Below are 25,155 nucleotides of genomic sequence, written 5' to 3' on the forward strand. Positions count from 1 at the left end.
TCCTTCCTTCCTTCCTTCCTTCCTTCCTTCCTTCCTTCCTTCCTTCCTTCCTTCCTTCCTTCCTTCCTTCCTCTCTCCTCTCCTCTCCTCTCCTCTCCTCTCCTCTCCTCTCCTCTCCTCTCCTCTCCTCTCCTCTCCTCTCCTCTCCTCTCCTCTCCTCTCCCTTCTTTCTCTTCTTTCTCTCTCTTTCTTTTTTTTTTTTTTTTTTGACAGAATCTCACTTTGTTGACCAGGTTAGAGTGAGTGCCTTGGCGTCAGCCTAGCTCACGGCAACCTCAAACTCCTGGGCTCAACCAATCCTCCTGCCTCAGCCTCCCGAGTAGCTGGGACTACAGGCATGCGCCACCATGCCCGGCTAATTTTTTCTATATATATTAGTTGGCCAATTAATTTCTATTTATAATAGAGACAGGGTCTCCCTCTTGCTCACGCTGGTTTTGAACTCCTGACCTTGAGCAATCTGCCCCCCTTGGCCTCCCAGAGTGCTAGGATTACAGGTGTGAGCCACCGCACCTGGCCTGGCCAGATTGCTTTTGAAGGAGAGGCCCTAGTAGAGAAGTCGTCTTCCTTTCTTGGTTTTTGAGCTGTGTGTGGGTTTTGAAGTCAGAAATCGGAGGCAAGAGATAGGGAGACAGGGAGGTCTTACAAGCTGACAGCAGCATATGCCTATGGGCTCAGTTTGTTTGGCTGGTGTGTAGAAGGGGAACAGGGAAAGGACCTGTGCTAGGCATGTTTTAATCGTGGGTAAAGGTTCTAGAGCTAGTGTGCCAGCTACACAGTCTGGACAGTAAGGATAGTTAATTTTATTAATGAACCCAAGGTGATGATAAAGATAGAAAAGAGTTTTTAGTGGAATCGCATTTAATTATGAAAAGGGAAAGAGGTGTATTTTATCTACTCAGCTCACTTTTGGGCACCCAGGTAGCTGGTGGCATTTATAGTGAGTTTCCTTCCCTTGAATGTTTGTCCAATGCTCATAGGTCTGGCTCTAGGGGCCTGAGGGTTTTCCTGAGGTCTGGGTCAGACAGGCTGGCAGCAAATTGGCACTGCTGAGGCCTTGTGGAGAGGCCTCAGGTAGTTAATCATTGTCAGCTCTGGGCTGCAGGGTCCACCTGGGCCTGTCTAGGAGGGGAGACTGCTGTCTGGGTTCTTGTCCAAGGTAGGGGCCATCTGAGGGGCTGTCTGTCCAAAGCTGCCTGAGAAACCCACCACCCACCTGAACTCCAGGCACAGGTGAATGGAAAGACAATTATGGCCTAAAGTTTAGGCCTCTGCTCTGTTTCCAGCTCCTGGCTACAAGCCCTGTGCCCCTCTCTCCTCCCTGCAGAGCTCCCTGAGAGTGGTGGACCCTTCTCAGCCTCACCCTGTGGTCCAGCCTCTCATGCCATGCCAGGCCACCCAGGTTACTTAGTTCACTGGTTTGGCCTGAGGTGAAACTCTTGAAATTAATGATTATTCTGAGCCACACTCCAGCAGGTTTCCTGGGATTCTGGCTGCCTGGTTTCACAGGAACTGGCCATAGGTCAGTCAGCCTGTTCTTCCGGGTCATGACCTGAGAAAAAAGGGACTGAGAAGCAGCCGATAGGGATGGCTTAGGCATGGCCGCAGTCCTAGGGAGTTGCTGGTGAGGGGGGGTCCCTTAACTTGTGCTAAGAGACCACTAAGAGCCCAGGAACTGGGAACCATGCAATCTGGACCATGTGGGATAGAGAAATACTTAGAGCTGTGTATCAATGTGTATTGTTTATCAGGATAGTGCTTAACGTGAATGTTAATTGCTTAGGAGTCTTGTGTAAACATCTTGTTAAAATCCTGATTCAGGTTGGGCGTGATGGCTCATGCCTATAATCCTAGCACTCTGGGAGGCTGGGGTAGGAGGATTGTTTGATCTCAGGAGTTTGAGAGCAGCCTGAGCAAGAGGGAGACCCTATCTCTACCAAAAATAGAAAAAATTAACTGGGCATGGTGGCACATGTCTGTAGTTCTAGCTACCTGGGAGGCTGGGGCAGGAGGATCACTTGAGCCCAGGAGTTTGAGGTTCCTGTGAGCTAGGCTGACGACACACCACTCTAGTGTGGGCAACAGAGTGAGACTCCGTCTCAAAAAAAAAAAAATCCTAGTTTGGTAGGGGAAGGGTGATACCTGAGATTCCACAGTTCCAACAGGCGCTCAGGTGATGCCGGTGCGCCAGGTCCAGGGGTGCTGATTCCTGAGCCACATAGGGTCTAGTTTCCCTGTGCCCACTGCTGGGCAATGGGCAGGTGCAGAGGATGGAATTGGGACCTCATGGGACAAATTGCAAATCTACCCGAAGGCGCCACAGGCATCTCCAGACGGAGCGCCACAGCGCCCCCTGGTGGGCTTGGCGCCCCCACAGCTTACAGCCCAGTGGGCCAAGCTGCTCTTTCTAGAAGGTACCTGGGAAGGCTGACCAGTGTCCTCTCGCGAAGGCTGGTGAGTCCCCAAACGGGGCACAGCTGGGGCAGTGGCTCACACCTGTAATTCCAGCTACCTTGGGAGGCTGAGGCGGGAGGATTGCTTGAGGCCAGAAGTTCAAGACCAGCTAGGACAGCACAGTGAGACCTCATCTCCAGAAAAAATAATTAGCCAGGCGTAGGGTGCGCTCCTGTAGTCCCAGCCACTTGGGAGGCTAAGGCGGAAGAGTCGCTTAAGCCTAGAAGTTCCAGACTTGGCAAGGTAGTGAGATAACTTGTTTTTTAAAAAACAAATCATGGGGGTGGGGGGGTTTGGGGGATGGTGGCGTGGGCCTGTAGTCCCAGCTACTTGGGAGGTTTAGGTGGAGGATCACTTGAGCCCAGGAGTTTGAGGCTGTAGTGAGCTATGACTGCACTCTAGCCTGGGCCACAGAATGAGATGGGACATGGGCAGGTGAGGCAGGGCCCAGTACACATAGGGAGCTGGTTACTGGGGAAGCTATTCCCAGGCAGGGTCCAAGGGCAGGGTATTGAGCAAATGACATTTTGGAGGTCAAGGATGGGGTATTGGGGTTTCTGTGCCTAGGCCTAATTTTTGCTCATGGAAGGTAAATCAAAAAGGAAAGGCAATCTTTGGAAATTACTGTTTGAGCTGCCATTTGTGCCCTTGTTCTATTTAGCCTGGTCTACCTAATCCTGACCCTACCCCTTAAATGGGATATTTAGCCTAGGAGACCAACCTGGGTCTGTGTGTCAGTTTTCCTTTTCTATAAAATGAACCCACAGTCTCCAGGCTCTTGCATCCAATAAATATCTAAGGGCCCACAATGTAACAGGCAGTGGGCCAGGCCAAAGGTCACACAGCCCCTCACCCCCTGAGCGAGGATCTGGCCCTATATCTTGGCTGATATACCCAGTGATGATGCCCTTACCAGCTGGGGCAGCCTGGGGAGACTGAATCCTAGAGGTGAGGGCCAGGCTACGGCAGGTCAGGGGCAAGTTCCTCTTGTTAACTGCCCCAGCCCTTCTGCCTTTGCAGCCTCCATCCTTCCCTTCTTGGGAACTTGGGACGCTGAGCCCCAGCTGGTGAGGGAGGAGGGGGAGTGAATGACAGGCCAGCAGACCAATGGGCCCTGGAGGATGGGGTTGGGCGGGGCTTGTGCTGCCATGGAGAGGAGAGAAGCTGTTCTGTGGGGGAGGAGGGGGCTGTGGGAAGAGGACCTGGAGATTCAGGGGAAGGGAGAGAGCAAACAAAGGGGTCAGGAGAGAAAATAATGCACTGGCTTCCTGAGCCCCTGCGGAGGCTGAGCAGGGAGAGGGGGCCAGGGCCAGAGGGGACTGAGTCTGGCGGCAGGCTGGCAGGGGCAGGCAGGTCCTAAATGGCATTGTTTGAAGGGCCGGCTAATTGCACAGAGCATTCTGAGCCTCAGACCCCAGCCCTGTCCTCTGTCCTGGGTGCTGGCATCTGAGTCTTCGGGATAGCCCCGCCACATGGAACCAAGTCCTGAGCCTCCGAGTTTGGTGAGGGGGCAGGCTTGGGGGCAGCCTGGGCGGGTCCCTCGGCAGGAGTATCACCCTGAGAATGGCTCATGGGCCTCTCTTGGCCAGAGGACATGGAGTCAGCCAATGAAGGGAGGTTTGGGGACATGCTTGCCCCCCTGCTTCCCTTCCACCCTACCCATCCTGGCTTCTCCCACAGGAAACAATGAAGGGAGACACCAGACATCTCAATGGAGAGGAGGACGCCAGCGGGAGGGAGGACTCAATTGTCATCAACGGGGCCTGCAGCGACCATTCCTCAGACTCGCCCCCCATCCTGGAGGCTATCCGCACCCCGGAGATCAGAGGTGGGGACCAGGGGGTAGGGCCAGGCACTGATGGCAGTGGCAGTCCCTGCAGACACAGCTGCCAGGGGAGCCTCCTGGCAGGCTCAAGGGAGGCTCTGGGGAGAGCCTGTACCTAGTACACCCCCTGGGAGGAAAGGGCTGTGAGGACAGCCAGAGCCAAAGGCCCTGGCACCTGCCCTGGGCCTCTCATCTCAGCTGGGGTGATGGATGGTTCCCTGTCCTCATCCAGTCATGACACAGGTTGTCTTGGCATAGGCTGGGGACTTTGGCTCTTCTGCAGTGGGACCCCTCTACCCTCAGAGTGGGTACTAAGGTTGAGCAAGGATAAAAAAGACGAAGGAGGGGAGGTCTGAGCCTTGCTTCCTTTTTCACTTGGGGTTATTCCCCAGCTGGCTAGGGAACCCCTGTACTGTCTGTACCCTTGGCTGTGCCATCTAGTAGGACTTCCTGTCAGTGGGGTGTTCTATTTCTGCATCATTCACTACAATAGCACTTGCCAGGTGTGAGCACTTGTAATGTGTCTGACAGGACAGACACCAAATTGTTCCTTTATATGTAGTGAGTGGCCACTGGATTGGGCATCACCCTTCTGGAAGGAATTGGATGCCTCCCTGATATGTATCTTCAGTGTTGTTTTGGGTCCTATCTTAGCCTGGCCTTGTGCCCATCCTCTTATGAGTGCATGGAGAGGACTAGGGATACTGAGGGTGACAGTGATTTTGGGCAGATTCCAGGCCACAGAACAACCGCTTCCTCCAAACACAGACTCCTGGCTGTTTCCTCCACAGGTCGCAGGTCAAGCTCACGGCTGTCCAAGAGGGAGGTCTCCAGTCTGCTAAGCTACACTCAGGTATGGTCTCTTCTCTCCATTTTTCAGGGTTCAGGGACATTGCCTTTAGCTTTCATCAAATGAGCAACCTGAGGCACATGAAAATTTGTATCAGTAAATTAAATTTAAAAAATGTTTTTCCTAAATTATGAAGTTTTACCAGATGCTTCCTGTGTATATTTGCATTTTTTCTCTGTCAGGGTGATCGATTACATTTGTACATTTCTAATACAGTAGTCCTGGCTTTACCTGCGGTTTTTTTTTTTTTTTTTTTTTTTTGAGACAGAGTCTCGCTTTGTTGCCCAGGCTAGAGTGAGTGCCGTGGCGTTAGCCTAGCTCACAGCAACCTCAAACTCCTGGGCTCCAGTGATCCTTCTGCCTCAGCCTCCCGAGTAGCTGGGACTACAGGCATGCGCCACTATGCCCGGCTAATTTTTTATATATATATCAGTTGGCCAATTAATTTCTTTCTATTTATAGTAGAGACGGGGTCTCGCTCTTGCTCAGGCTGGTTTCGAACTCCTGACCTTGAGCAATCCACCCGCCTCGGCCTCCCAAGAGCTAGGATTACAGGCGTGAGCCACAGCGCCCGGCCTACCTGCGGTTTTGATTTCTACTGTTTCAGTTCCATGCAATTCACCGCAGTCTGAAAATATTAAATGGAAATTTCCAGAAGTAAATAAGTTAAGCACCATTCTGGTGGCATGATGAACTCTCACACTGTCCTAGTCCAAGATGTGAATCATCTTTGTCCAGCATATCTACACAGTGTATGCTATCTGATCAGTTGTTGAAGTATTAACAATTGTTTGTGCTTGTTTGTGTTCAGGTAAACCTTATTTTACTTAATAATGGTCCCAAAGCACAAAAGTACTGATGCCGGGAATTTGCATATGCCAAAGAGAATTGGTAGAGTGCTTTCTTTAAGTGAAAGTTCTCATCTTAATAAGTAAAGAAAAAATTGTATGCTGAGGTTCTGAGATCTATGGTAAGAATGAATCTTCCATGCATGAAATTGTAAAGAAGGAAAAAGAAATTCATGCTAGTTTTGCTGTTGTACCCCAGACTGCAAAAGTTACAGCCACAGTGCATGAAAAGGGCTTAGTTAAGATGGAAAAGGCATTAAATTTGTGGGTGACAACATGTTGTGCCAGAAAGCATTAATCCTGTATGAAGACTTCAGCCTGCTATCCCCTAAAACGACTGGCACCAAGCCAGTGACTGCAGGTGAGGGATGTTATACAGACTCAGGAATAGATTTGGAGTGAAACATTCCTGGAGAGGCTGCGTCTGCCAATAAAGAAGTTACTGCCACATTTTTAGCAGAGTTGAAATTGATTAAGGAGAAAGGGTGCCATCCAAAGTAAGTCTTCAATTGCAATGAAACTGGGCTCTTCTGGGAGAAAGAGCCTACATTTTCACAACAGTGCAAAGGATGCATGTGAGCATAACGCATGGCAGAGCAGATCAACTCTGGTGACTACAGTGTAGGAAGATATTAATATTTTGAGAGCGGGAGAAGTCCCATTCATAAAACTTATATTACAGTGTATTGTTATAGTTGCTCTACTTTATTAGTTGTTGTTAATCTTTTGCTATGCCTAATTTATAAATTAAACTACATCACAGGTATGAATATAATATATAGGAAAACTTGTATATAGCACTCAGTACTGTCCAAGGTCTCAGGCATCCACTGGATGGGGGGGTGTCTTGGGATGTACCCCCTGCTATAAGGGGGAGACTACTGTTCAGCAAACTGTCCTTTCATTCTTGGAATGAGTCCAACATGGTCACGGTATGTTTTGAAGTTGATTTTATTCATTTATCCATGAATAAAATGGATGTGTGATTTTATGTCTTCAACTATAATCCTGCCTTTTTGATAGGACTGTGACCTCAAAGTATCTTTTTTTGCAAGTTTAAAAAAACTTGTCCAAGCATATTTTAGGGAGTTTTAAGCAATTGTTACAAAATATTTCAGACTTGCTGTAATGTCAAGGTTTCTACCTCATTAGATTTTTTTTCCCCATCATGTTTTTGTCCCCCTTTTTTGTGCCTTCTGTTATCCTATTAACCTTAGAGTTTTGTCAGTTTGGTTACTTTATTTTGAAGAGCCAGTGTCAGGCATTGGCGATAGTCAATAAGTCACGGACAATGAAAACCCATCATCAGCTTCCATTCCCTTGGTGCTGGGCAACCCACTGAGAACCCCCAGGTCATGAGGAACGAGGAGCTGTGTTGTGTGAGGAATTAAGACTGTACTGGTCACAGGCACAGGACTGCGGTTTGTTTCTGGTAGTGAGTTATCAGTCACTGTAATGAAATCTCCTGTCTGAGCATTTCCTTTGTGCCTGGCACTGGGCTAAGTGTGTGCATGATTTGATTCTCTCCTTGTTATGCTATCAGGGAAGGAGTGGTATTCCAATTTTAAAGGGAGGGAAATGGACTCACCCAAGGCTACACAGTTGGTGAAAAATCAAGTGCTTAGCACTGCAGCCACGCCTAGCCACTTACCGCTTTAGATTTTGTGTTTGGTTTATGGTAGGTTTTGGTGACAGGCATGGGACCTGCCCGCGGGGTCTTAATGACATGAGCAGGGGCAGTGGCATTGCCACTGTATCAAGAAGCATCTCTCTGGAGCCAGTTGGCCCCCGTCTTCTTCCATGCCAGGAGCTGTGCCTCGGGATAACTGACCGTGTCTCCCTGCTAGGCACAGACAAGTCAGTCTTGTGTATTGCAATCGCCTCATTTGTTTGGCTTCAGGGTTCCACGGGGTTGTAAATGATTTACTCCTGTCTTGAATTCATGATCCCATGGTGAGCTGTTGTAAAATCTTATTGGAATAAATGAGGTAGTTGAAAATATTTGTATGTCTGTCTCCTGCATCAATATTACAATGGGTTTCTGTGTGATTAACTCTTTATTTTCAAGTATTTTACTTGTGTGGCTTCTTAATTACATTGACAATTTCATGATTTTCCTTTATAAAGGATCTGACTGGAGATGGAGATGGCGACGGGGAGGATGGGTACGGCTCCGACACTCCGGTGATGCCAAAACTCTTCCGTGAAACCAGGACTCGGTCTGAAAGCCCCGCTGTAAGTACCCCCACGCTACGCAAAGGCACTTTGCGCCACTTGTGGGCCTGCACCCAAGCATGTGCTAGGGGATCGTTGAAGAGAGAGGTGAACAAATGTCTTGATGAAATCGGGAAATGACAACAGCTCACAGACTAGTCATTGTTGGAAGGTTTTCTTTTATGTGGCATTTCTTTCACATGGAAGTTTTTTCTTGCAACATCCTTGGAAGTGCCCAAGTGTGATAAGAGTTTTCAGGCTGGATGGCTCAGCTGCCAATTACTTGTGGGTGTCAGTCAATTCTGTGGGTAGATTTGGTAGCTCAGGAAGGCTGTGAGGTCTGCAGACAGGAAGACAATTACTGTTCACAATCACCCAGCCCTTCAGAGAGCAGAGTGACACTTGGTGACTATTCCAGGTATGTGTTATAATCTTAGTTACCTTCTCAGCAAATGGTGTGTATTATCCTTCTTAGAATAGAGGAGAGTAGAGTCTAGTAACTTACCCAAGTTAAACATGAACTCTTTCTATGCAGAGTTTGAAGTTGGGTCGAAAACACGCAAGTTCATGTCATTTTGACAAAGAGAGCCTAAGGGCTTCTCTTTCATCTTGATGATCTAATACCTTCTGAAGAACCCAATAACTGGCTTTATCCTTATTTTAGAAAAAAAGTTTGTGTTAGGGTAAATAATGGATTTTATTTTTCATTGCCAATTTATAGGTGCCATTTATAGCTGGAGCAGTTTGCCTGCTGGGACAGGCAGAGCAGAGTCTGCTGGGGACTGCCATGTGGCCCTGCTGACCACCCTGCCACCCCTATTCCATGAGCTGGGGAATTCTTGATGGGCAGTTACCAGTCCAGAGTCCCCATCTATTTAATTACCTGTTCATTTCCAGTTGGCCTGAGGCTACTGGGTCTCCTTGGCCACCGCAAGGCTGAATCTTGGCCCCCATCCCAGACCTCACCTCCAGTCTCAAGGCCCGGTGCTTATCCTCTCTTGCTTCCAGGTCCGAACCCGAAATAACACCAGTGCCTACAGCCGGGAGAGGCTCAGGCCCTCCATACGTGCCACCCGAGGCCGGCAGGGCCGCAGTCATATGGACGAGTCCCCCGTGGAGTTCCCGGCTACCAGGGTTGGTTCCCCAGATGCCCAGACCCTGTCCCCAGCCTCTAGCTGGGAGATCTGCCTCACTCACTGCACCACTGGCCGTGTCATTTCTTCATGCTCCTCTGCTTTTCAGGGTCTTGCTTTTCCTTATTCTCCTGGATACAGTTCCTTAGCCTGTTGACTTCTCTCCTGGCCTGAGCTTGGATGGAACTCTGTTGCAAACAGAAGAATTCCCTATTGCCTAGGTTCTTGCCCCTCCTTGGAAAGCACTGGAAACCACTGATTTCCACAGCTCTCCTGTTTCCCTATCTCTTCAACTGTCTAGAGGCCACCCTAGCGGCTACAGAAAAACTTCTCTCCTGTTCTAAGGTTGGGTGCACAATAAGCGCTGAAAGAAGCCAGTGACCCTCTCCAAGCTTGGCTCAGTCCGTCGTCATTACCCACCATTGTGCCTTTGTCTTCTGTTCTTGTCTCTCTGTCTCTGGGACGGTTACAATGACTTCCTCCCACCACTTAAGGAATACTCGTTCCTGGAAAACTGTCCTCCGTGCTCTCTTCTCCTGAACTTATGTCGTCACTCTTTCTGTTTGCCTGGGAAGCAGGTGGGGGTACCATTGGTCTCTGGTCACCAACCTGTCTTGCTGTGGTCCAAACTACGTGTCCTTCTGTCCACAGTCCCTGAGGCGGCGGGCAGCAGCATCAGCAGGCACGCCGTGGCCGTCCCCTGCCAGCCCTTACCTCACCATCGACCTCACAGATGACACCGATGACACAGATGTGACACCCCAGAGCAGCAGTACCCCCTACACCCGCCTAGCCCAGGACAGCCAGCAGGAGGGCTTGGAGTCCCCACAGGTGGATGCAGAAAGAGACGTAGACAGTGCCGAGTATCAGGTACCCCCAAGAAGGGCTCTTGCCCTGATCCATGGTGACCAGAGAGGCCAGCTACTGTTGGCTTCTTACAGTGACGAACCACTGTTATGATTATTGTCATGTTTATCATAAACAATATCCATATGCAGCATAGTTCTTCTTTAACCTGTTCCCTTCCCAGACGCTGTTATTTACCACATGAATGTTGATTTTTTTTTTGAACATTGAATTTTTTTTACATAAGAAAGCACTGCCTGTATACATAGTACATATGTGATTCTGTTCATATTATACGTACAATTGTAGAATGGCTGAGAAGTAGCATTGCCTCACGTTCATGTATGTATGATACACCCTCTTGTCTGGATCACAGCTTAACCCATCGAGCTTGTTTATGTCTCAAACAGTGCTGCATGAAGCCTCATTACACGTGCATGTACGTGTGTGGCATTAGGATTCTTTTTTTCTATGTGCATTACTTCAGAGTGCATCATACTGTAGATACACTTTGATAACTTGTATGTTTTCATGGGCTTCTTGCGTTTCATAAGGTTTTTTTGTTTTGAGACAGAGTCTTTCTCTGTCATCGCTGGAAGACTGCAGGGGTGTCATAACTCTGAAACCTCAAACTCCTGGGCTCAAGTGATCCTCCTGCCTCATCCTCCTGAGTAGCTGTGACTATAGGCATGTGCCATGACTCCTGGCTAATTTTTCTACTTTTAGTAGAGATGAGGTCTCTCTTTTGCTCAGGCTGGTCTCAAACTCCTGAGCTCAAACAGTCCTCCCACCTTGGCATCTGGAAGTGCTAGGATTACAAGTGTGAGCCATTGTGCCTGGCATTATGGCAGTTATTTTTTGTCATTGTGGTCAGTGGAGTGGGTCCAGGGTGGTCTGTCTTATTACTGGGCTTCCTTCATGTGGTTTTTCTTCCAGGATGGGAAGGAGTTTGGAATAGGGGACCTCGTGTGGGGAAAGATCAAGGGCTTCTCCTGGTGGCCTGCCATGGTAGTGTCCTGGAAGGCCACCTCCAAGCGACAGGCCATGTCCGGCATGCGATGGGTCCAGTGGTTCGGTGATGGCAAATTCTCAGAGGTGAGTCCAGGGCAAGGCAAAGTCTGTAGTTGGGCCCACAGACCCGAGGTTGTGCTTTCCTTGGTTACAGTTGCCTGTTGAGATGACACCCTCTGATTACTTTCTGCACGTCAGTGGGGCTATGTCTTCACTCTGTCTAGAAGGAAGAACAAAAACTTTCCTTGTTAACCAGTTCAGACAGATTATTAGGGTCTTACAGGGCCAGAGCTCAGTCTAATCTAACAGGGAGAAAGAACTGGTATGTTCTCTGGATCCACAGCTACTTGGATTTTATTTGATTTTTTAGGGTTATTTCTTTGGGGCAGAATCACCAGCTAGGGCTGTAAGGGGTCTGGAGCAGCTGCCGGGGTAGGCAGGCAAAGGTGCTCAGTAGAGAAGCCTGAAAGAAACAGGAAGGACTGTCACTGCCTCTTTGTGTCATTTTACTGTGTAGAGAGAGGAAAAGTTTAGCTTATCTTATCCCTTGGTGGGCCTAGGGAACATGCCGTTGCTAATATGAAAAAGGTCTTTATAGAGTTGGTTGAGTCTTTTACTTGTTTATATTTATTTATATTTTGAGATAGGATCTCCGTGTGAGCCTAGGGCTGGAGTACAGTGGCATCATCGGTAGCTCGCTGCCACCTCAAAGTCCTGGGCTCAAGTGATCCTCCTGCCTCCTAAGCTTCCTGAGTATCTGGAACTATAGACATGCACCCACCATATCTGGCTACGTTTTAAAAGTTTTGTAGAGATAGAGCCCTGTTATTTTGCTCAGGTTGAGCTTGAATCCTGGCATCAAGTGATCCTCTAACCTAAGCCTCCCAACGTGCTGGGATTACAGGTGTGAGCCACCAGCCTGGCCTATTCCAGAGCCTCTAGATGATTGATGTTAGCCATTTAAAATCTTCCTTGATGATGAGGGCTTGCTGGAGAGCTTTGTTGGGCATAAATTAGGCTATTTTGATTCTTAGACCTTGTTGAAGGCATATTCCAAAAAGGTTTTGATTGGAGGAGTGCAGAGTATCTTCTGTGATAGTCTCTTAGAAAAGTTAGTCCAATCATCAAAACCCCTAGTGGTTATAGTCCTACAGCAAGTTGGGCCATGCAGGATGGAGGCTAATATGGGAGTGAAGGACCATCTAGTACATTCCTGGGATTCAGCCTCAGGACAAGGTTCTGATTTTCCTGTGAATTGCACTCCCTTGGGTCCCTTTGCCAAAAGCACATTGAAATTTCCCCAGGGCTAGAATAATAGGATGCAGTCTGCCTGGTAGGGGAGTCTCTGCTTGCAGACACCGCCTTTGGCCAACAGAGGGAGCAAAGGGACAGTGTGCTGGGCTCTGCTGGCCCTCAAGTGTCTAAGCAAGCCCAGGGCTGGGTGCAATGACTTCTGTGAAATAAAGGAAATGCATTGTTTCCAGTTACTTTGGCCCACTGAGACATAACATTTGCTTTGCACAGCAGGGTCTGATGCTAATTAGATGCAGCACAGGGCTATTAGCATGGAGGGACGTGATTGCCACGTGGGCTGTAGCTTTGGCCCCATGTGTGTGGTTTTTGGAGCAGCATCTGCATTTTAGCAGTTTTTCTTTTTAACCTACCAGAGCTCCAGTTCACCCCCACTTGTGGGAGTACAGGATCTCAGGTACAAAGAAGAGGTTAGCATAAGTGTGAGCACTTTGTGGAGAATGGAATATTCTATGTATCTTTTATTCAGTTCCCATTAGCATTCCCTGAACACCTAGTTTCAACTCCCCCTGGCAACCCGAACTACTCACACATGTCTTGGGGACCTGGAGCATCAGAAGAAATGTAGAATATGAGTCAAACCACAAGAAGTAAAATCAAATAATCACAATAACTAAAAAGTACGTACTCTGTGTCAAACACTGTTCTCTAAACACATTAAGCGCACTCATTTAATAAAAGGCTAAAGAGTAACCTGTTGTAATCACCATCAGCAAGAAGGGGAATGACCTGTGTTTAACCCCCAGTGCTCTAACATTTATGAACTTCATCCCCAGATTTAAATAAAGTGTGTGAAATATCTTCCCCCTCTGATGGACCACCCTGTCAGAGACACAGGTGTAGCTGGATATTGATGAAAGCTTTCTCTTGTAGGTCTCTGCGGACAAACTGGTGGCCCTGGGGCTGTTCAGTGAGCACTTTAACCTGGCCACCTTCAATAAGCTGGTTTCTTACAGGAAGGCCATGTACCATGCCCTGGAGGTAACTTGGGAGTTGGGAATCAGGGCCAGGCCAGGAGAGCAGTGATGAAGCAAGAGTCCTACCAAAAGCTAGCTCAGAACAGTGTTACCAAGGGTGGCTTGGAGGGAAAGGATGGCATGGCCATGGAGGAGGTGAATGTCGACGTGATGATGGCCTGATAATGGGTGGTGTCACTGGGAGGGGAGACTTCCCATTAGTTGCTAGTGTCCACTTCATGGCTGTGGGTACTGCCAGCTGAGTCAGGAAGCACAAGCACTGAGAAATGGAGTGCAGTATTCAAGTCAGGGAATATGCCTCTGCAGAGACCTCAAGGCCTCCTTCCTTTCAGTGGTGGGGTGCAAGGCCAATCCTGGGCAGCAGCTGAGGTCAGCTGCCTCATTCCGTTATCTGTGGGCTATGTTACCTCCTGTGAGCCACTAGGCTTTGTGTCTCTTTCCACCTTGACTTGAAACTGCCTTTGTGAGCCTGCATTTATGAGCCAGCCCCTGTGCTAGTTTCCATGAGCTTAATTAGACATGTAAATCCTCCTGGTCCTTCTTAATACAGGACACTTGATAGCATCCTCTTCTTTATTAGGGAGATAAAACAAGAAATCTGGCCCTTTCTGAGACAAGGTACAAAGGAGATAAGACAGGTGCTGGCTGAGCCTTTGCATCATCAGCTAATTCTGATTCCTCTGCCTTTGATAGGGAGCTGACTGTTCCAGTTCCCTGGGGGGAAGAGATCATATTTGGAGCCTGTATGGAAAGACTTCCCCCCTCCTGCCTCTTTGCCTTGCCCTCCTGCCTGTTTCCCTGCACAGGCCCCTCCCTCTGTCACATACCACAGTCCAGAGCAGCTGTCTGGCTATGAAAGGGCCCAGTGTGAGGGGAATGTGGGCCCCAGCTGGGGGAACCCTGGGTGTGGCCCGAACCCTGTCCCTGGTTCATCACAGACTCTGCCTTTGCAGAAAGCCAGGGTACGAGCTGGCAAGACCTTCCCCACCAGCCCTGGAGACTCACTGGAGGACCAGCTGAAGCCCATGTTGGAGTGGGCCCACGGGGGCTTCAAGCCCACTGGGATCGAGGGCCTAAGACCCAGCAACAAGCAACCAGGTGGGAATGTGTCCCTATGGAAGCACCCACTGCCATAGCCTGTGGGACCATCTTGAGAGATTCAGCGCCCCCCGCCTGCCCCTTCATCCCAACCAGCTTTCTTTTAACTGGTCTCAACCCTGAAGTCCACATCTTTTGCCCTATGAACCTGTCATTCTATGGAATAACAGTCTAGGGCATACGAAGGCTGTGTCAGCCTTATCTGGCTTCCCTGGTCACATTCCAGTTAAACAAAGGTCACACGTATATAATTTGGATTGAATTTGTCCTGAAGACTTGAGTAAACTGGAAGTCAAGATGCAATCTTCACTAGCTTAACCTTCTTTTCTTTAAAGGAAAAGTTAATTTTGTTAGAGAAAACTTGAAAAGTGCTTTTTAAAAAGCATTTAAGTCATCTCGGAACATTTTGACCAATGTCATATTTCCTCTACTATAAGGTACTTGTGGTTTCCTGAAATTTGGGCAGTGTTTTACAATCCATACGTTTAATGTAATGTTTTCTGTTTTGTTTTTTTCCCCCCAAAAAAGTGGTTAATAAGTCGAAGGTGCGTCGTGCAGGCAGTAGGAAATTAGAATCAAGGAAATACGGTATTCCCTTCCTTCCCATCTTTTGACTGTGAACTGTTTTCTCTACACTTTCTTTTGATTTCTTTGCGTATACCGTGGTCACTGGAAAAGAATCAAATTTCTTCGAAAGTCAACCTGAACTCCCACTCAAACCTTCCACCTCACTTCCCACCCTCACGAATGCCCTTAGGTTAACATCGCTGGGTGCACATCCTTCCAGCTTCTTCTGTGCACTAGTTGGGTTCCTGCTTTCCCCTTTATTTCTCATTATTAATAATATATGCACCGTCAATGTCATTTTGTCACTAAGGGGCCTTGTGATTTTTAATGGCTGCGTAATTTTCTTTCCTAGGGGCAGAGTTGAATTTAACCATATCCATTATGATTCACTGTATAGATTGAATAGAAATATAAATGGGGTTTGTAGAGTTTCAATATCATTAAACATGATGGTAGCTTCATTGAGAAGTAAAAAGGGACAGGTGAAATGCATATTCGTCAAATTTTATTTAACCTCCAGTTTCTAAAATATTAACATTTCAATAGTCAGTGTAAAAATTGAGATATTTTACATTTCCTTTTAGTATTGTCTTCAACATCCCACGTACATTGTGCACATCTTACAAAACTTCCTGTTCTGATGCTAAATTTTCAATGACAATACTTGATCTGTATTAACTAAATATATAAACTCTTAATTAAATACAAATAGATTCTTAGCTGCATATAAATAAACTAAATTCATAAAATTTATAGTTGGAAAATTAGATTTAATGTAAAATTCCATTTCTTGTGCACTAGTTGAGTTTCAAGTTTGTGGCTACCATGTTGTACATAATAGACATAAATGTGGCTTAGCCATGGATTGAGCTTTATCTGGTGTTCTATGAGCTGGGTCTGGAACGATGGCTTCTTTCATACATAAAGATGTTTAAAACCCCGTAAACATGTGCTAGACATGGATCCCTCTATGTGAGGGGATTTGAATTGGCTCCTGTCCCAAGCTGCCCATCTAGGGGACATGTACACCCAGCATAAGTACCCCTTGTCACGCCCCAGATGCAGCTGGTACCTGGGCATAGCCAGCCCGGTTTTGTCCCAAGCCAACATACTGTTTGGGTCATCCTCCTATCAAGCCATGCCCGTGGTCTTCTCACCTTTCACAGAGAACAAGACAAGAAGACGCACAGCTGACGACTCGGCCGCTTCTGACTACTGCCCTCCATCCAAGCGCCTCAAGACAAATTGCTACAACGGAAGAGACCGTGGGGACGAGGACCAGAGCCGAGGTGATTGGTGGAGACCTGCAGAGCATGTGGTGGTCAACACGGTTCCCTGACCCCATCTCATACCTTCTCCCTGTTCTCTCAACAGAACAAATGGCATCTGATGTCACCAACAACAAGGGTAACCTGGAAGGTAATGTTCTCTCCTCCTGTCCTCCCTTCTCATCCTGGGCAGGGCTCAAGGCCTGCGTTGGTCCAGCCTGTCCACCCTGTTGGGTTTAACCTCAGGTCAAGGCCTGTCTCTGCTCCCTGCATCTTATGTGCTATATTTTATTCAACCAGTTGCCTGATCTTAGCTGAGACAGATTGTGCCCTAGAAGGAGTGAGCGGAGGCGGGGTCAGAATGGAAGCTCTGGTAGTTTGGCCAGGAGAACAATAGCTCAAACCATGATCAGTGGCATTAGGAGCCTTCCCAGAGAAGGCCTGGGACTAGCATTTACTTGAAAGTCGGGACACTTAGCCATTGTCAGGACAATTCCAGTCTGATTGCCAGTGGGTCTGATCCTCTGTCCAGAACATACCTAATGGAATTCAGAGTTGGGAGGTTCAATTCTCCCTCACTTCTTCAGCTTGATATCTGAGTGGTTGCTCAATGCAGGGTAGCAAAACAGTGCAGCCTTGAACCAGAGGACCCTGGATCAAGCTTGGGTTTAGAGCATTCCTGACAACACTGGCATATCCTTCCTGTTCCCCAAGAATCGCTTACCTACCTATTCCTCCTTCCTGGCTAGGGAAGCTTAGTCTTGGGCATTAGAAAGGTCCTATCTACCTGGTTGGTGATGCAAATCAGTTGTGGCCTGGTGATAAGAAAGAAGGCATGGTATCCTACTAGTCAAAGACCTAGGTTCTGAAGTTGTGGTCATGTGCTAATATTTGTAGGATGTGGGCATGAGCAAGTCCTATCATGACTAATTCCCCAGTGTCCTGGTATTTAAAGGCTCTCAAAAGATTTTTCAAATCCGGCTCTTAAAGCCTGTCCCTCGCTGGAGGGACCCCTAGCCATGGTTCTGCCTCACATCTTCCTACTGGGGCAGTGCTTTGCCTGACTTAACTTTCCCAGTCTCTGAAGGGGGGGCAGCTCATTGCAGAGGGTGTGGACTGGGAGGCCCAGCAATGAAGCATTGCAGGGTCCGTGGCACACTGCTGGCCTGGAGAAAGCGCTCAAGACCTGGGAGAACCCAGGCTTCAGCAGCTGCTGCTGGGGGCTTAGTTGCCACAAGTTGTGACCCTGTCTTTCCTACAGACAGCTGCTTGTCTTGCGGTAGGAAGAACTCTGTGTCCTTCCACCCTCTCTTTGAGGGGGGCCTCTGCCAGACATGCCGGGTAAGTCCCCCCTGTCCCTGTCCTGGACATTCTGCCCCTTCCCTCTACAAACTCCTGTACTTCCCAGATAACAGCACCTGTGTGTCAGGTGTCAGGTGCCCTCTTGGGTGCCTCCCACCCTTTCTCTGGTGGGGGTTGTTGGGGCAGAGGACAGTGGCAGGCAGGCAGACCACAGTTGTCTCTGTAAAGCTTTGACACCAAGCCACCACAACTTGTTCTGTAGCTGGCCCCTAGGACCTCAGCCAGCCAGCAAGCAGGGCCTGGTTGTCTCTGGTTTCCAATTTCACGGGTGTTTCTTTCTGGCTGCCAGGATCGGTTCTTGGAGTTGTTCTACATGTACGACGACGACGGCTACCAGTCCTACTGCACCGTGTGCTGTGAGGGTCGGGAGCTGCTTCTCTGCAGCAACACGAGCTGCTGCCGGTGAGCTTGGGACCCTGGGGGAGAAACATGAATGGGCTCCACGGCTGCGAAGTCGCGCCCTGTGAATGCTGCAGTCTGGAGACAGCTGCCTGCACTTGGCGGAACCCAGGCACAGGGACGGGCGGGCAGCATGTGGTGGCTGTGGTTCTCACGTGGCGGGCAGAGCTGGAGTGCAGGGAGAGTTTGGCAGGTATGCCTGTAAATGAGGGGGATAAGCCGGAATCAGGGCAGGCTTCCTCCCTGCAAGTTTGGCAGTTGGCCTGAAATCTAAAGCTTTCAGGGGATTGACTGAGGTGGTTGAGAGTGTTTCTGTGCAAAGACCCTGTGGAAATAAGGGGGTGCAGGTGTCCAAGAATGAGGTGTATTCCACATCATGTAACTGGGGCCCCCAAGGTTTTGGGCAGTGAGTTGCCATGTCTTTGGGGAAGTTGGGGAGGGGGTGGTACAGGAGACCTGCCAGTGACAAAGCCATCTCTTCTCCCCTGCCACCGGGCACAGGTGCTTTTGTGTGGAGTGCCTGGAGGTGCTGGTTGGCTCAGGCACTGCAGCAGAGGCCAAGCTTCAGGAGCCGTGGAGTTGCTACATGTGTCTGCCACAGCGCTGCCACGGAGTACTGCGGCGCAGGAAGGACTGGAATGTGCGCCTGCAGGCCTTCTTCACCAGCGACATGGGGCGAGAATACGTAAGCCACAGGCTCCTGCCTCCAGCACCCCCGGACCCTAGGGCAAAGGGCAACAGGAGTAATAGGAGAAAAGATCCATTGTACAAGTGGACCTTCTTGGATGCTCCAAGGCTGAGAGCCCGGGCTATTTGACACTTGCGCTGTCCAGTTCTCAGGCTTACAGAGTTCATCCCCCTCTCACAGGATCACGTGAGGGCTCAATGAAGAAATGATGTAGCCTTCTGAGTTAGCAGAGCTGAGCAGGAAGGGAAGAGAGTGAACTTTCCAGTTTGTTAGGGGGCAGCCCTAGGTCATCTCACCTAGAGTGAAGTCTTTATGTGTGCATCCCTGTGGGTGTGATCATCTCTGGCTCATGCCCCAGGATAGAGTGGCCATTCTGTGCAAATGCAGGCCTGGCGTGTTCTCTCTCACCAGTCCCCATCACAGCTCCTAGGGTGGCCACAGCTAGGTTGGAATCCCTCTGAGAAGGGTTGGCCCCCTTCCTTCTTTGTCTCCTTGACCTCTCCTTCCTTACCTGGCAGGAAGCCCCCAAGGTGTACCCTGCGATCCCTGCAGCCCGAAGGAGGCCCATTCGAGTTCTGTCTCTGTTTGATGGAATCGCAACAGGTGAGTTTGGGAGTTCTGTTCTGGGGCTGCACTGTGGCAGGTAGCCTGGGGGCCTGGTCCAGGTGTCTGACTCCAATGTCCTGAAAGACTGCTGGGGGGGGGGGGTTCTTGTTTGTACCTGTTTTGACAACCACTGGTTCCTTGTTTCTCTCCACCTTGTCACCCAACTGGCACTCTTTGTCCTTTTAAAAGGATGTACATATCATGGCGTTGCTTTTTTTTTTTTTTTTTTACTATGTACAGATTTCTTACAATTTTTATTCCACATTCATGAATATATTAGAGATCAAGTAGGCAATAAAAAGACTACTATCCCCAGTCTTGGTTTCCTTCTGTTCCCCAATGTTTCCCCACATATAGAGTCAGCACAGCCAATATGCATGGCACCCTATGGGCTTTGCCCAGTTTAACTCATTCGATCCTCTACACTTTCCTGTGATGTACTCATGAGTAATATCCTCATTATACCAGAGCAGGAAGCACTGGAAACGCACCTGCATGCACACTTGCCTCACTTGTGCTTTTATGTGTCTGCCTGGCCCTTGCAGGGTACTTGGTCCTCAAGGAATTGGGCATAAAGGTTGAGAAGTACGTCGCCTCTGAAGTGTGTGAAGAGTCCATCGCTGTCGGAACTGTTAAGCATGAGGGGAATATCAAATATGTGAACGACGTGAGAAACATCACAAAGAAAAATGTGAGGGCATGCTGTACCCTTGGGGGTCGTCTTCTCCTGTTCTCCCCACCCCTCCACACCACGAACCCCATGCACTCCCGTGGCTCGTGGGCCCCACCCCTAGGCCCCCGGCACTGTGGGGGAAGAGAACCTGTGCTCCTATCAAGTTGTAGCGCCGAGACCCACAGCTTGGAAGTTGTAACCATAGGGAATCCTGAGCATTAGGTTTTCTAGGGGAAGAAGTGGAGTTGGTGACCAAACAAGTTTTAAGAAGTGGGTCTTTCTGGCCAGGTGACCTGGGATTCCAGGCACTCCTGTGTCTCTGTCCACATCCCTCGCCCTTTCCTGATCCTGACTTGTTTTTCTCTCTCAGATTGAAGAATGGGGCCCATTTGACTTGGTGATCGGTGGAAGCCCATGCAACGATCTCTCAAATGTGAATCCTGCCAGAAAAGGCTTGTACGGTGAGCATCCTCTTCTGATCCCCAGAGGACCTTTGCCACCTGAGTGCTGGTCCAGGTGGAGGGGAGTTTGCTTCTAGCCGGTTTACTGGAAGCCTTAGGGACTCTTGCTGCCTTCCCTGCCCCATTGTAAATCCTCAGTCCACAGAGGGAAAGATCAGTAAATACTGTGCTGTTGCTGCCTGTGTCCTCGCTCAGTCATTCCAGAGGACTTTGGGTTGAAATGGAAAGTTAGGCATTCACAGTAATGTTAGGAGATCATTAGGGACCTGTTTATCTCAGGGAATATGGCCGGTTGGGCTGGAGGTTTTTGAGTGAACCCTGTTCTGTCATCTTTTGTGGGTGTAGAGGGGACAGGCCGGCTCTTCTTTGAGTTCTACCACCTGCTGAATTACTCGCGCCCCAAAGAGGGGGATGACCGACCCTTCTTCTGGATGTTTGAGAACGTTGTAGCCATGAAGGTCGGCGACAAGAGGGACATCTCGAGGTTCCTGGAGGTGAGGACCTAGAGGCCTGTCAGACAACCTGGGTAGGGAAACGCCTGCTGGCAGTGGTTGGTGGCTAATGATGAGTGATATCCTGGTTCTTGGTCTGGCTTGGACCATAGAGTTGGGGATTCAGTGGGTTCTGTTCATACATGGGACATATTTGATCTCTAATCTCACCCCAAATCACTGAAGGCAGCAATGATAAAACCATCCTCTGCTTCGGTGAGGGCTCATGAGATTTGATTTGACTCTTGCTCTAACAAGTTTTTTCTCATTCTTCTGAAAACTATTTTAGGTGTCACAGGGAAGTTAATTATTTACTCTTTAATATGCATCAAGCACTGCATTAAATAACTTTTCCATTCCTAGCTCATTTAATTTTTCTCAAAACTTGATAGCTTAAGTTCTGTCTCAGTCTTCAGAACTGGCTGCTTTGCTTTAGAACTTGCATCCAGGTGGAAGGAGCCCTGTGTTGTCCACACTATGTTCCCACAACCGGGGCTTAACCTAGAAGATTTCGTTTTTTACCAGCTCTGCACATCACATTTTTTTTTTAACAATCTGGCATGTTCCAGGAGAGATACCTTCTCCCAGAACTTGCAGGTATGACCTGATCTCCTTATCCACCATCAATACAGAGACATTGGCTGTGTCCCCGAGCCAGGCTCTAGATGGCAAGCGGGCTCTCCCATGGCTAGGAGAGTCCATCCATGCCCCTTCCATAGCCAGGAGCAGCCTTGTCACATGCACAGGTCAAGCCCCAATGTTGCTGACACTTGAATTCTGGTGTGGGCTCCTAACAGCTCGATTCTCTGCTTGCAGTGCAATCCAGTGATGATTGATGCCATAAAAGTATCTGCTGCTCACAGGGCACGATATTTCTGGGGCAACCTACCCGGGATGAACAGGTAACAAGGGGCTCTGAGTGGGACAGGTACTGGCCAAGGTAAACATACCTAATGATGTCAGCTCTGATGTTTGAGCCTTCTAGAAAGAGCTGGCTCTGCTGAGAAACAGCCCCACCCTGGGTTTCAGACCACTCTGTGGTCTTTATGGGGCATCCTTGTTTTAGGGTGTTTGGGAAGTACCTGGAAATCTCAGGAAGGACTCTCCATTTCTACTCTGACTTGTTCAAGCTCGAGATGGGCTTGATCTTTTAAGTCCACATGCTGGAGCTAGATCTAGTATGTATTTCTGATCTCTTCTCAGATTTTCATAACCAATATCATTTTTTTTTTCATCATGTATCAAAGGTAGTTCAGTCCTCTTTAGACAGGCGACTTTGCTGAGGATTAATCTCCCATACAGGTGGTTTCCAGAAGAATAATTTGCTAATTCAGATGTAATCTGTGATGGTAATGACATTCCAGACTTGCAAATGAGTTAAGCTTTAAACAGTCTCCTTTAGACGGAAGTGTTTAGAAGCATAATAACTTTCTGGCATTTAACAAAAGTGTCAATAGAGGTGAGTGAATTCTGGAATAGCTTTGAGGATTTTCGTTGGCTATCTTGTGTTTTTAATTGGCTAATTACTTTTTAATTAAAAGTGCTTATCCACTCAACATTTGAGGTCTCAATCTGACAGGAACTGTTATACTGCTGCCATTTTGGTGAAACACATGAACGTCAGTCTTGCCTCTCATGGAGTTGATGTGTTAATGAGGGAAAGGGAGAGAAAGCAGTAATGATTTGAGGTTTATCGCTGGAGGGGGCATTGGAAGGGTTGATGGGGAAGGCAAGGCTTCTTATTCCAACAGGGTCCTAAGTAAAGGAATGGAGTCATGCCGTTAGTAGAGTACTCCATGCAGAAGGCATTGGGTAAAGGGCTATTGCCAAGGCTGGGAGAAAAGCATGGAGAACTCCTGGTATAGGACCTTAATATATAATGTGGGTCTTAAATGTGATACCACATTATCTTTGCATAGGAAATTAGAGGGGCTTTAACACATTAACTGCCATGTGAGTTGTATTTAATTAACTCATGCTAGTTTTGAGCTTGGGGCCTCCTGAAGAAAAACATTGCAATTGGTTCATGAAAATTTTACTTGTTGATGTTCTTATTGATATTAATTAACAAAGTAATTCTAAAAACATGGATTAAATGAATAGAAGTCAATAAATGTCATTTTTCATTAAATTTCATTAAATTAGAAAGGATAGTTTTGTTTCCTGCTTTTATTCTATTTTCATAATAAAACACTATGGCCCTAAGGAAAAATACTTTTTTTCTAGCCTGACAGCATGTTAAGCAGATGGGGTGAATTGTGTCCTAGGTTCGTGGTGGTTCCTGGGTGGAGAACAGACTAAAACAGAATGAGGAGAAAAGTGGAGAGACAAGTTAGTGGCTGGACACGAGTGGTGCTCTCTGGTGTTTGTGGCACAGCAATCCTGTGGGTTTAGGAAGAAGGGGTCAGGATAGGATGTCTGATGCATTGCATGTAGGGGAGATGGTAAGAAGAGTGAGGCAGGATGGGTGGTGTGGCTGAGCTGTACAGGCTCCGGATGGGTGTGTCAAACATCTGCCTGGGGGCAGAGGCCCAAATCATCTGGTTTGTTTGACTTGTGCCTTGTTCTTTTTTCCCTGGTCCCTCAGCTCCCTGGGTCCATGGAGGAGGTTGGGATGGAGACAGATGGGGTGGCATTTGAAACCTAGCAGGTGAGGCCAAGGAAAGTTGACAGTCTAGGGCAACATTTTGTGTGATCCCTAGCCCCTCTTGTGGGCACAGTTTTCATTCTCACATCTGGGTTCTTTTTGGCCACGACAACCCTTCCCCTAACACGGGTTTACTGTGGTCATCAACTCTGCGTTCAGACCTCTTGCACTGGTGTCTGCTTTGGAGCTGCTCAGCTACTTTCAGTTTTATCCCTTGCCCTTCTTTGGCCTCTGTTTGCCTCTCTGTATTTACAAAATACATTTCAAGCGGGAAAGTTAAATAGGGTAGTTAGTTTTACAAACTTCCTCCTGTCCTCTCTAATGAAAGTACCTCCCACTTTTAAAGCGTCCTTAGGCTGCATCCCCAGCAGTGAACCATCAAATCATGGGTGTAGTGTGCTGATGTATCAATTAGACCCACAACGATTTCATCCAAGCTCCTCCTCACTTTAAAAGGGATGCAAAGCCCAAAGAGGTAGCTTGGTGCCTTGCCTAAGGTCACTCAGTCAGTGAGCAGTGGAGCTGGGACCCAAGGGGTCTCCTGACTCCATGTCCTGTGTCCTCACTTTCCTTTGTGGGTGTCTGACTTTGCCCAATAGTAAAGTCAAGAATGGGAACATTACCTCCTGGCTGTTGGTTTGTCCCCTCTAGGGGCTAGTCCATCTCTGGCTTTGACACACAGACTCGTGCTCATGCCAGGATCATTTTCATCATGTAGCAAAGTTCACTGCCAGGGCACATCTCACTCCCACCTTGTGAGGTGCCTAGCCAAGGACCCTCTACAGGCGGTAGAAAGTAATGGGTTTTGGCTGTTCCCAGGCCCGTGATAGCATCAAAGAATGATAAACTCGAGCTTCAAGACTGCTTGGAATACAATAGGACAGCAAAGGTAAGACGTGCTCACAAATGGTCTGTGCGGTGGTCCTCTGGAAAACGCACTTGGTGACCTCCAAGTGGGGACTTGGGAGATGACCTTGGTGTCCACTTGGTCCCTACACCTCCCCTCACGTTAATTCCTGGTGCTGGGCCTCTTTCCTCACATAATTGTTCTGTCCAGTCTTCAAGTAAAGACAGTAGGAGACATTCTTGATAATAAATAATCTCTATGATAAAAGGCAACTAGGATTCCCAACTTTAATATTGGATATGTAGAGGCAAAATTTCAACTGGCTCTCTGGGTAAGAAAGGAGTATTTAATGCTTTTGCCAAGCCATAGATAAACACATTCAGACCTTCCATAAACCTAATTATCAATGTTTGCATCAAGCAAAGATCCATTTGTCCTAACTGTAGTTGACCATTCTCTGTATCTGTGGGATTTTAACTTGATCTTGCTTGATGAGTAACTCTGGTGTCTTCTGGCCCCCATGTGATCTCATTCATGGTTACTTTTCTGTTTATCTCATTCTCTCTGAGACTGGTCTTT

The 25,155-nt window shown here is 48.2% G+C and overlaps 1 protein-coding gene across 3 annotated transcripts in view; it reads left to right on the plus strand.

Moving 5' to 3' along the window:
• DNMT3B (DNA methyltransferase 3 beta) overlaps positions 1-25,155 on the plus strand; it is a 41,025-nt gene that overhangs the window by 12,400 nt on the left and 3,470 nt on the right. The window contains exons 2-20 of one of the 3 annotated variants that reach the window (XM_012754947.3): positions 4,135-4,282; positions 5,071-5,132; positions 8,105-8,212; positions 9,200-9,325; positions 9,976-10,194; positions 11,107-11,265; positions 13,366-13,473; positions 14,423-14,567; positions 16,301-16,423; positions 16,509-16,553; positions 17,664-17,743; positions 18,054-18,166; positions 18,665-18,848; positions 19,370-19,454; positions 20,003-20,148; positions 20,501-20,591; positions 20,937-21,085; positions 21,899-21,984; positions 24,549-24,618. In XM_012754947.3, the coding sequence (XP_012610401.1) occupies positions 4,141-4,282; positions 5,071-5,132; positions 8,105-8,212; positions 9,200-9,325; positions 9,976-10,194; positions 11,107-11,265; positions 13,366-13,473; positions 14,423-14,567; positions 16,301-16,423; positions 16,509-16,553; positions 17,664-17,743; positions 18,054-18,166; positions 18,665-18,848; positions 19,370-19,454; positions 20,003-20,148; positions 20,501-20,591; positions 20,937-21,085; positions 21,899-21,984; positions 24,549-24,618 (2,241 nt within the window). In that variant the 5' untranslated portion in view covers positions 4,135-4,140. The remainder of the gene's footprint in view (positions 1-4,134; positions 4,283-5,070; positions 5,133-8,104; positions 8,213-9,199; positions 9,326-9,975; positions 10,195-11,106; positions 11,266-13,365; positions 13,474-14,422; positions 14,568-16,300; positions 16,424-16,508; positions 16,554-17,663; positions 17,744-18,053; positions 18,167-18,664; positions 18,849-19,369; positions 19,455-20,002; positions 20,149-20,500; positions 20,592-20,936; positions 21,086-21,898; positions 21,985-24,548; positions 24,619-25,155) is intronic. The other 2 variants (XM_076011031.1, XM_076011032.1) reach the window with 2 other exon arrangements.

The sequence above is a fragment of the Microcebus murinus genome, chromosome 16 (genome assembly GCF_040939455.1).
Source record: "Microcebus murinus isolate Inina chromosome 16, M.murinus_Inina_mat1.0, whole genome shotgun sequence".
NCBI lineage: Eukaryota > Metazoa > Chordata > Mammalia > Primates > Cheirogaleidae > Microcebus > Microcebus murinus.